The 12,277-nt window shown below is 41.1% G+C and overlaps 1 protein-coding gene across 1 annotated transcript; it reads right to left on the reverse strand.

Annotated features, from left to right (window-relative positions):
- Positions 1–229: 229 nt before the first annotated feature.
- On the reverse strand, positions 230–10,196 carry LOC139712594 (uncharacterized). Its single transcript, XM_071624403.1, has 5 exons — positions 10,091–10,196; positions 4,603–6,240; positions 3,833–4,100; positions 1,271–1,719; positions 230–742 (listed from the first exon to the last, which is right to left on the reverse strand). Exons 2-5 carry the CDS (start codon positions 6,217–6,219, stop codon positions 248–250), a joined length of 2,829 nt encoding a protein of 942 aa, XP_071480504.1. The 5' UTR covers positions 6,220–6,240; positions 10,091–10,196; the 3' UTR covers positions 230–247.
- Between the last annotated feature and the right edge of the window lie 2,081 nt (positions 10,197–12,277).

Raw genomic sequence — 12,277 nt, forward strand, 5'->3', positions numbered from 1 at the left:
ATATTCCCTCGTATTTCAGGCCAGTACATTTCTTTTTCTGGCCATGAAAAGAAACAAAACAAGAAAAGATTTTTGTGGCCAAAACCGGCGACCAGACAAAAATGGTAGTGTCGAGCCCTGCTATGCAACCCTCACTCCTATACACAAATATGAAGACCTATGTATATGTGCACAGACATCTCCCTCAATACTTTCTTGGCAGTGGGAGTTCATCACACTTGATGGAAGGCTAGCTTACTCAGAGGAACTACCACCTAGGCATCATAGCAGCAACAAGATGGTGCACGGCGTGATCCGAGTCTCGAGTGATCTGTTCTACAGGAACTGGAACCGGCACCGGAACGTTGCTCTGGGGTGGATGCATGGCGTGGATCTCCAGGGGAACCGGATGCACCGGCTGCTTAGCCTGCGGCGGAGGCATACCAGGATGTGAGGTCGGTGGTTGTGGAGGTGGCGGTGGGTGGCCATGTGGCTGTTGCTGCTGTTGTTGATGCTGCTGCTGTTGGTGTTGCTGCTGCTGCTGCTGTTGCTGCTGCTGCTGTTGTTGATGGTGGTGGTGGTGATAGTGGTGTTGCTGCTCATTTATGACGTGGGCCATGTCGTTGTTGGCAGAGATGATCTGCTGGCTGACAGACACAGGAGGCACACTGTACTCCATGATGGGATGGTGACGAATCTGTGAGTTGTCTGAAGTCACTTTGTCAGCATGTTGAACCTCATGGGCAGGCTCCACATTAACCATCTGTCACATTAAGTAGAAAATAGACCACACAATGATAAGAGATGGCTTGTATTTCACACACACAAAAGCAAAAATCAAAATCAAAACATTCAAATCAAAAAAAGAAAAAATGAACAAAGAAAAAAGCCAAACAAATAAATCATTGCACAAAAAATTTCAGGTGTCCAGAGCACAGGCAAAATACAAATCAAAATTGGGTGCACTGCAAACACATATTGTCGGTGGGGCGACAAAACCTCATATCTGAAATTTTGGTGAAAATGACTTTTTTTGATTAATGGTCAGATGATCGGTTACAAATCCTCGCTGTCTCACCCCCAATATAAAGCCACCATGGCATGTCAAAGCAAAGGCTCTTCCATTTGATGCAGTGCTTTGGCTGCCATTTTTTTTTTTTTTTTTTTTTTTTGCTCTCCTGAACATTTGACATTTTGTAGAATACAAGGTCTTGTCCCTCCAGCGACGAAATCTGGAAATGGGGGAAAATTCTTTCTGAAATGCCAATAAACAGACAAACGAGTTGAATACCTGATGTATATGTTGAACCTGGATGACCATTCCATCAGTACTGATGACTGTGGGAGTAGCTATTTCTTGAGAGTGGGACACTGGGACCTCCAGCACAACAGATCTGTCAGACAGATTAACACTGCTGGGGGGCTCTACAAACTTTGGCTTGGACTTCTTGGACTTGGGCTTGGCTGTTGGAGATGTCGGGGAGCCTTCTCCCTTCCCTTGGCCTCGTTTCTTTCCAGAGGGCGCCCTCAACGCAGTGGGCATACGCAGCTCGTCAATGCCAGACAGGACGCTGACGGGGAACTCGGGCATCTGGTCGCCGAGAATCTTCTGGTGGTTTTCCACATGCTTCCACATGTTGCCATTGTAGGCGGCTGTCCATCCGCACACATTGCAGCGGTACGGACGGATCTTGGCATGCTTGCTCATGATGTGCTCAGACACGATCTTGTTGGTAGCACCTGTGTTTAGAAAGCAATATTTGATCATTCTCATTATGTGGCAGTGGATGCTGAAAGCAAGGCTATTTCAAGCACATAAAATATGTAATATATTATTCATTCTCTCTCTTATCAAATTCAATATCCTCCCTTCTTTTTACACATGGCAGGTTTCTTGAATATTTTGACTTTAAATGTGACTTTTTAAGGCATGCCAGACAACTTTTAAACCACTTTGGGAATTTAAAAAAAAATATCTTCATAGAAATAATCAGTTCCTACGATGGAGTCAAGAAAACACCCTTGAATGATTCTATCCATATTTTCTATTTTGTAGTAATTCAACCAACATCAAAACATACGGAACTGAAAAGGCACTCTGACAGCGCGGGCAGCGCCAAGCAGCTACTTTCCACCGATGATCTTGCTCTTCCATGGAGATCAGTAATTTCCACCCATGCGTATGCAAGCTGAAAAATCGCCCGATTTCCCAATTTAGAAGCCTTTGTTATGTCATAAACCCTCAGCTGTGTGGCACGCCTCGCACTAGCAGAAACTACAGCATGCACTTTAGTCCGCGCATGAAAACCTCAAAAATGCGCAATTTGAACCATTTCATGAAAGTTGTCTGCCCTAACAAGTTGTCAGTCTCTGACAATCACCATAGTAACAGTCAATGGGCCGGATGCATAAACGCTAGCAATTGCTTGTGCTAGCCTTTTACTCGAATCCGTATGCATAAAAACAAGCAATTGCTTGCGAGCAGAAGCTCTTGCTAGCAAGTACAAGCAATTGCTTGCTGTCCGCAAGCAATTGCTTAGAGACCAAGCATTTGCTTAAAAACGTATGCATAAAACATACCTTTTGCTAGTTCTCGCTAGTAATTGCTTACGATTTTCCAAGCTCTGTAAAATGAGCTTGAGCTTTTGCTTATCTGGGACGTTCCCTTTTAAGTATCATTTTCATATTCATGGAAGAAAGACAACAATTGTGAAGGAGTGGTATAAATCTACAAGAAATTACTCTTAAGTAGAGTAAGAAATTTTTCATTTCAACAACGGGAATGTCCAGTGGTTAGCACGCAAAATTTGATGAAAAACAGGTAGGATGTCTCACTTCGGTGGAGAGCAAGGAGACGTCTCTCCATGTGCGATCTGGCAGATGCGGGCTATTGTAAGCAGTGATGGGAATCAGCCAGTAATACGAGTGTGTGTATAGTGGTGTGTGTGTGCGTCTGTGTGTGCATTTATGAGTGTCATTTCATAGCTCTTCTGCTATGTCAGGAAATGTTTCTGCACACACATGCCCTTTCAAATGCATGCTGCCACACTCGTCTTTGTTCGTGTGTTCGCACAGGCGTGACGTCCCTTTTGTTGAAAACGCAAGCAATTGCTTGTGCGGGACAAGCAAAAGGTATAAGCGTGTGTGTGTGTGTGTGTGTGTGTGTGTGTGTGTATTTCATATGCGCGTTGTTATGATCACTATACTGCTATGTCAGGTTCCAGCTCACACATGCCCCTATGAAATACCTAATACGAAACACGCCTTTGTTCTCAGACGTACAGTGTTCGCACAAGCGTGACGCTATTGTTCGAACCCTATAAGCAATTGCTTGCTGAATGCAAGCAAAAGGTATGTGCACAAGCAAAAGATTATGCATATGTATTTAAGCAATTGCTTGAGCTACACCTTTTACTAGACGAGCTTGTGCTTTTGCTTGAAGCAATTGCTTACAAGCAATTGCTTGTTTTATGCATTCGGCCCAGTGACTTGGGGAGGGGGTAGGCATTTCATGAAGCTTTTTGTTTGATATTTTGTTCAGACTAACTGCTTCAAGCTACTGAAATCCTTGCATCTGATCGGCTGAGAGCAAATAGGTCAGAAAAAAATAAAAACCAAGCATTTAAATGAAATTTTCAGGGACTGAAAACTTGTCAGGGCTGACAACTTTTATGAAACGGTGCCCAGATATTGCACCCTGAAATCGCTACCATTTGACCCTACTTTTGCTAATCTGTTGCTTTATTTATCATCTTATCTTACCTTTGGGGCATATAACTCACTCATGACGAAGCATGCCCTGTCAGCTTATAATTCTAAACAATAAAACAAAAGGGCTGGAATGAGACTTTACCTCTAAAATCACAGTGTGGACACTTATTGGGTTGCAGGCCCTCATGGGTGCGGACATGAAGTACAAGATTGTTCTTTGTCTTGCTGGCATATGGACAAAGATGGCACTTGAACTGTCGGTTTTCCTTGTGAATTCGCATGTGGTAGTCAAGGCTCTTCTGCTTACGTCCCACGTATGCGCACATAGTGCAGTGAAATGTGGGAGTTGGCTTTGGCCTACCAAAGCTGTCTTTGTTGATCATCAGTCCATGCTTGTGTTTGATATGTTCCTGTGAGAAAGCACAAGCGTTAATTATTTAGACGGAAACATTAACAAAGACTTCACTTTGTATTACTTTCATTCATTGTATCAATGTACTAAATGCACAATGCCACCTATGTCATTATTTAATGGTCAAGAAAAAAACATCATTAGTTTCTCAATATACAGTATGTTTTACTAGTACATATTCCCAAAGCTAACAAACAAAACAAAACTACATACAGTGTACATGTAAAACAAATTTGACTGAGTGCAATACAAACAGTATCTTTCATTGTGCTTGCTTCTCACTACTAAAAATTTATATGAATTCAGTATTTTGCTGGGAAGTATAAAACTGCATGAAGGTTGGATGAACATGAAATTGTGACATGCTCAGGAGTTCAAATTTTTTATCGAATACACAGAATTCCTACTTATTCTATCTTCATTTCCTCCTTTGGTAGGATCTATTCTTTTAAAACAAAACCGATGTGTAACAAGTGTGAATGGTTAGTTCACAGACTCACTTTCAAAATGCCTTTGTCAGCACACTTGTAATCACAGGTCATGCAGTGATATTTCTTCTCTTCCTCTGTTGCATGAATGCGACGGTAGTGTATGCGCAGATTGAAGGGAGTTGTCGTCCGCTTTCCACACAGCTCACACATGTAGTTCTTTGCACCGGTGTGGGTGACCAAGTGTTTTTTCAGGTCGTGGAAGTGGTTTGTTGAGAAGTTGTTGCAGACTTCACAGCGGTGCAAGTGCAGCATCCTCTTGTGCTCGCTGGACAGGTGGTCACGCATGGCGCTCTCAGTGGTGGCAGTGAACAGGGTGCATTCAGTGCAGTATATCACATCCGTTTTGCCATCTTTGTAGTGGCTTTCTTTGTGGGCCTCCATAATGGTTTCGTCCTTGAATCGGGCAAAGCAGATGGAGCAAACACTGACCTTGTATCGTTGAAACTTTCTCCTCCCACCGGATGACTTCTTTGATTCGCCATCGCTGTCATCTTCCTCTTCCTCCTCCTCCTCGATGCGACGCTTACGGCCTCGTTTCTTGTCCAATGCCTGTTTGTCAGCCTCATTCTCTGGTTCCTCCATGAACGATGCGTACTCCGAGGGGTCAAAATTGGGACTCCGTAGCTTGTCCAGCAGCTGCGGCTTAAAGTGCTTCCTGAGGGCATGGCTCTGCAGAATCTTGGTTCCGATGCAGGGGAAAGTCTTTTCGCAGCCCTCAAAGTCACACATGGCCGTGTTGAGCTTTGGCTCGTGCTCAGTCCGGTAGTGAACCCGCATTTTGGCCCAGTGAAGACTGATGTATCCACAAGCAAAGCAGCGAAACCCATCAAGATTAGGAACATGACACTTCTCGTGGACTTCCATCTCTGCGAGGCTCATGACATTCGCACAGCGATCATTGGGGCATCGAATCATCGTTATCTCCTCCCTCTTAAGCTTGTAATTGGCAAACCAAGCAGTCACTTGGGCATCTAAAATTCTATTGATAACATAATTAGGCAGAGGCAGACTCTTTTCGTCAGCTTTCTTTCGAGGCTCAACTTTTGGCTTGCTAGCTTTTTCCTTCATTTTGAATCTCTTGAAGGAGATGGCAGCTTGGCGTGGACGGCGCCCTCTCTTGCGAGGTCTGCCGCGTCCTTTAGCCAGGATGGATGGGGGCTTGACGTGTATTGCCTTGGTAGGTTCTGGCTCCTTCCTGGGAAGCCACTCATCTTCATCATCATCATCATCAATAGCATACTTCATGGGTGTGGTCTTCTTCCTCCTTCGCATCCCTCTCCCAAGACCAGGGCCAGCATCCTTCTCCAACTTTTGCTTTAGGATTTCGGCCAGGGTCTTTGATTTCTTGGGTTCTTCTTCTCCCTCGCCTTCTTTTTCAGCATCTCCATCGGCTCCTTCTGCCTTATCCTCCCCTTCATCTTGTTCAGCCTTTGACTCCTTGGAGGGCTCCTTGTCACTTAACTCCTTATCTGCTTTGGAGGATTTGGATGACGCAGGTTTACTGAGTGACACGTATTGTTCAAAGTGCTCCGTCAGGAAATGTTCTGCAATATCTGTCTTGCTGGTGCCAACGAAGTTGCACAGTCTACAGTTGAAATGTGTATCACTGTTGCTTGATGAACTCATTTTAAGTGATTTGTTGCCAACCTGTGATGAATAAGGAGAAACAGAACAAATTACAAATGTAACTTCAAAGATTGCAGCAGTAACTGTTCTTCACAAACATGAATGCATATTACATGTGCACTGTTCGTGACACTCACTTTAGAGGCTTCATACAGTACAGAAGTAGGGGCTAATGGTACGGTGTATGTTCCTTTGCAAGGATCTTATTAAATCTTACAACACCACACTGTATGGAAATCTTAATTTTGGTAATTTGTCACCTATTGGAAACTCCTTAAACACACAAAAGAGAGGGCAAAAATCATTGTTCTTCAACCATATCCAACATTAGTAAAACGGAGGTACATTACAGAGAAAATCAAGGATACATGTACTTGTACACTGTACTGTTCAGACAGAGAGTATTGAAACTGGTGTTTTATGTGTAATTTTCTTCTTTCAAGTGAGCAAGAACTCTTTCTTTTTTGCTTTTTATGCCTCCAGCACGAAGTGGTGCCAGAGGCATATGTTTTCGGGTTGTCCGTCCGTCCATCCGTCCATCCGTCCGTACGTCTGTCCGCATTCGTTTACGCGATAACTTGAGTAATATTGACTGGAATTTTACCAAATTTGGTCCAAGTATAAAGTATGGTGTGGCAATTACTTGATTAGATTTTGGGTGAAATCGGCCAAAGGCCAAAGGTCAAGGTCAAATCATGAAATTATATCCGTTTACGCAATAACTGAAGACTGGATCAAGCAAACTTTGTCCAAGGATGATGTATGATGGGACAATTACTTAATTAGTTTTTGGGTGAAACTGGACAAAGGTCAAAGGTCAAAGATCAAGGTCAAATCCTAAAATTTATCTGTTTACGTGATTAACTCAAAACTGGATGAAGCAGCTTTCACCAAATTTGGTCCAAGGATAATGTATGATGGGGCAATTAGTTGAGTAAATTTTAGTGACAATGGCAAGAGGTCAAAGGTCAAAAGGTCAAGGTAAAATGCTAAAAATGTTGCTTGTATTTCCCCCATATCCATGCAATGCCTTTAAGGTATTTTCTTGAAACTTAGTGTAGACATGTACTACTGCATAAAAATTCTCCAGAGAGTTTCATGTCATAAGGTCAAAGGTCATACAGTGTAGGTCAGGTGAAAATGTTACAATTTCACTTTTCTCGCAAATGGTTCAATGTATCTTCATGGAACTTGGTACATACGCTGTACTGACTGGTAGGGATTATACTAGTTTATGCAATGCTTGCATAATTATCATTTTTAAAACTTGATGTATTACCTAATGGAGATTTTCTGGGAAATTTCCAGCCAGAAGGTCAAAGGTCAAAGGTTAAAGATTAAGGGTCAAAGGCCAGGTCTAGATGCAAAAAAACCCCACTAATTTATACTGTAATTACATACACTCTTTCTTCATACCTTGAAAATTACTCAATGCATAAGATTATAAAGGGGTTGGTCAGAAGTAAAAATCCTCAATTCCCCAAATACATTTTGTACCTGTACTCTTAGACAATTATTGCAAACCTAGTTCAAGGAAAGTGAACATTCAAAATATTTCTGACAAACTAGCTGTCACTTCAATATTTTGCCAGTTATGTGAAACTGTGATAACACATTGTGAAGACATTGTACCATACACCTATTGGGAGAATCATGCATTGATTATGGCGGAGGCATCAGTCGCCATAGCGACATTTCTAGTTTTTTAAAGAAAGCATAGTCATAATCAAGGTTTTAAAAATTTTGTTTGAAATAGGAATTTACAATTTAATGTACGCTATAAGGGCTGTTAAAGATTCCCGGAAATACAAATGCGTGTTGATTTGTGTTATTGATCTACAATGTATGATACCCTCACCATCAATTTTTAAACGAAACTAGAAACATTTTATATATTTTTAACTTATTTTTCTTCTATTTTCCTTCAGATTACAAGGATACGCCCACAAAAATCCTTCTCAATCAATATTCCTGTTGTGACCTCCACTGTCAATCATTGCTAAAGTACTGATATGTTTAACAAACAACATTGGAATGCACCCTCCCGAGACCGAGCATAACTTGCATGTTCCCTTGCCATGTCTTTTGTGAGTCACATTAATATCACAGAAATATGCAAATCATGTTGCGTGGAGGGGAAGGTGCATTCCAATGCATGATAAGCACCCATTTTGGGAATGCATTTTTATAACTTTTGCAATTTTCTACAAAAGTACAATGTAACTTTGAATTGATCTTTTTTTTTCCCCGTACCGGGTACTTTTTCCTTGTGTAGGAACAGTACATCGAAGGAAAATCAAGATCATCATAAAAGAAAGAAAAAAAAAAAAAGGATGAAAAGCATGTAACGATTCCGGCAATAATTATATATGACTTGTTTGTACTGGTAGTTTTCATATTTCCTACATTATATGGCTTTATTGTGATGACCCATCGCATAATACATTCTTTGTACAATTATCACATGGTTATTATATTGCTCGGTGAACCATTATCATAAATTCCGTTAAGCAGTTCTCTATATCATCGATGACAAGACCTATACATCTCTCTTCAACACAACAGCAGACTTCCTTCTTTTCTTTTTCTTAAAAATAAAATGACAATACAGCATCAATAATCAGTAATCATTAGTTTTGCTGTTCCATATATGCTACCATAAACTGAATAGGCCTATTTTTTTCCCAAAAAAAAAAAGAAAAAGAAAATCAATCAAAGTAAAACATTGGTTGCCAGCTCAGACTAACGTTACACCCTCCTTAGTCTTTTATCTATGCTGGCTCATAGGGAGGCCAACACTTCTTTATTTTTATTTTTTTTCAATCTTGTCACGATGATCTTCGAAATTTAACTTGTAACCTTGTCTCGTGCGTTGTGCTTGGGCAGCTGGTCCTAACTGTTCAGTGTTAGTTTCTATGAGTAATGACATGTACCGATTAAAGTAAACAATCTTTACTAGTTTTAGACCCAGATTTCTCTATATGTCAAAACATGCTTCTATACTCTGACCAGGGAGGTGTGAGAGATAACCTCCCTGCTCTGACAGTCTGAGTGATACTAAACAAAGTAAATTTACTGTGTTATCACCTATCATGCTCGTTGCGATCCGCCTCCATCCTGTTTGTTTTCAGTCTACCCGGCCCTGTCCCCGAGTAACGAGACTCAAAAAAGCTTGCCTCGGAGGCGAGACGAACGATTTGCGATGATGCATGTTTATCTAACAACAGCAGTTAGTCTAAATCCTAGATGTAATCATGGCAATCAACCATTTTCAGCGGACCTTTTAATACTGGGTCTGCAATTTTGTATAATAATCTTTCAACTAACGTTAGTGCGTACACACGGCCGAGTGCAGACTTCCACATTTGGCATTGCCAATTGGTATGGGCATCTCTTGCCCTCAATTCACTCTTCGTTGTTTGACCCCTGAGCTGAGCTAGCTTGGCCTCGGCCTCACCACGGCACCAACGTTCGGAGGACGGCATCGGTGACACCCAGTCACACAGTCTCTGCGAGGATGGCAAGTCAGACTGCATGATTTGTGTATCTGCGCTGCCACTACTAGTATCCCATTGCATTTACTGCTGCTGGCCTAGTCTACACACAAAACATACCGCACACTCAGTCACACACTTTATACAGCGCGATCTTCCTGACATTGCAGAATCAGACATACAACTACACGGCATGAATAGAACGCTACGCTCCGAACATACAATGCACGGTAGTGTATGCTCGAGGCGAAGACGGTATCACAACTCGATATTTCCGACCAGTACAGACAGGAAAACTCAAGAAAGCAGACACTTATCAGCTATGTATTATCCTATAATATACTTTGATAGAGTCTATAATGACTCTTATAGCTCACCTTTAGTCAATTTCACCCGTATTTTGTCACTGGAACAGAATTTGATTGGGTAACTTTGATCAGTCCGTCACCTTTTCTAGACTACGACGCCATTTGCTAGCCTTCTTCTTAGACCGTATGACACAACCACGCGCCGCCGTGAAAATCCCTGTCGCGACGAAACACGCATGCGCAGAACCACCCTTGCGTGCAGCGTGCAAAAGGATACGAGCTTTACAGGTGTACCGGTATGCACCCTCGGATGTTCTCAATAACCTTTCCACACACCTTAACATTTTAAAAATCTCAGGTAGTATTCTAGTAGTCGGCAAAGTCGGCAAGTGCACTGTGACTCCTGACTGAACTACTAGTGTAGTGAAAAGACAATATTAGGCCAGGGAGATGGAAGGTACATCTCTTATTCCACCTCTAGCGCTGCGACTTAAACTGACATACCAAACTAAGCATCCTTGACGAAAACTTCTATTTTTCTATATAATCATTGTCCTGTTTCCCATTAATTATACGTTAAATTATAGTGAATATAGATCGAAATAAACACTAAACGTAATGCATATATTCTCGGTTTATAACTGTCAGCCGTTTAACAAGTGAAGTACACTCCTATTTATATCATCTCTTAGATATTGATAGCAAAACAACTTTTCTCTCATTCCCCTCTCCTCTCCTCTCTCATTCTTCATAAGGTGATAATAGTTAAAGGACAAGTTCACCTTCATAAACATAAGGATTGAGAGAATGCAACAATGTTAGTAGAACACATCAGTGAAAGTTTGAGGAAAATTGGACAATCGATGCAAAAGTTATGAATTTTAAAATTTTTGTGTTTGAACCGCTGGATGAGGAGACTACTACAGCTTGTGAGTCATATGCGTACAACAGTATAAAGAAAATATAAAGAAAATTCAACATATTTTTACTTTTTTCACATAATAAAAGAGCACTTGACTTGGCTCTTTCTAAAGGCAGGGGGAATAATATTACCCATAACATTTGTCGGTAACGAGTCGGGGGAATGTGAACTTTTTTTCATAAGATGAAATTTTGTGAAATTCTCTTTATATTTTCCTTATATTGTTGTACGCATGTGACATCTAAGTTATTCACACACTGCAGTAGTCTTCTCATCCAGCGGTTACTGCACAAAAACTTCAAAAATTCATAACTTTTGAACGGATTGTCCGATTTTCTTCAAACTTTCAATGATGTGTTCTACTAATATTGCTACATTCTCTCAATCCTTATGTTTATGAAGGTGAACTTGTCCTTTAAACGTCGTCATTTCTATCATCATCGATTGAACAGATTTCCGTTTTGAAAGTTGTAGGAGCACAATGTAAAAACAAACAAACAAAATAAAAGCTGAGCGAGGGATGATTTGCTCTGTTGGTGTCATCAGGAACATGTTCACAGAAACATCTCATGAGGGATATTAATTTGCAATATATTGTATAGTCTATTCCGAAGAAGTACTGGTATAAACATGACCTAAGGGATCCCTCTACTTTTCGGTCGTTACAACTACACCCTCACTCAGTATCATTTCAAACCATCCCGGTTGAACAATCGGTATGCCACCTCAAAGTACTATCAATGATAATATAACATTTATAAGACGTCTCGAAATTCCATATGATTCAGGTTATCATCCCTATATGTGGTCGACGTCCTCAAGTCTCAAGTTTGTCTTGTGCGAGTTACGTTACAGTATTAGGCCTGTAATATTCCTTTTGTGGTTATACCGTCGGCGCTCAAGCTGATAGCTCTGTACATGTATCATGGATTCAGTAAATCGAGTGAACTGCATGCGCAAAATTACTGCCATTACTATTTCCCCCGGGTAAACTTTGTTTGCGTGGTAATATTAATTATGCTTTTTTTTCTTGATATTTCATTTGGTCGAAAGATAAAGACTGAAAGGAACGTAGAAAAAGTTAGAAATTTAGAAAGTCAGTGAGAGAGAGGCCTTCATATTGTCTAAATTGCCCTGCGTGCCTCATCTGTTTCTTTCCCATTTTTGATGCTTCATAATGATATTAGGCCTATGTCATGTGGACTCGAGGAAAATCGGACAATCCGTTGAAAAGGCAAAAAAAAATTAAGTTTCAGTGTGCAGCCATCGCTTGATGAGAAGACCACTGCAGTTCGTGACGTCACGTGCAGCGACATGAATAAAATATGAAGAGA

Source organism: Diadema antillarum, unplaced genomic scaffold, assembly GCF_040938485.1.
Source record: "Diadema antillarum isolate AM-2024a unplaced genomic scaffold, OU_Dant_1.0 seq00001823_RagTag, whole genome shotgun sequence".
NCBI lineage: Eukaryota > Metazoa > Echinodermata > Echinoidea > Diadematoida > Diadematidae > Diadema > Diadema antillarum.

Bases quoted from the DNA above. Each gene is read 5' to 3' on its own strand.
- LOC139712594 (XM_071624403.1), bottom strand. From the start codon at position 6,219: ATGAGTTCATCAAGCAACAGTGATACACATTTCAACTGTAGACTGTGC. The intron at 4,101-4,602 runs GTGAGTCTGTGA...GCTTTCTCACAG, and splicing joins CTGACAAAGGCATTTTGAAA to GAACATATCAAACACAAGCA. The intron at 743-1,270 runs GTATTCAACTCG...TTAATGTGACAG, and splicing joins AGGTTCAACATATACATCAG to ATGGTTAATGTGGAGCCTGC.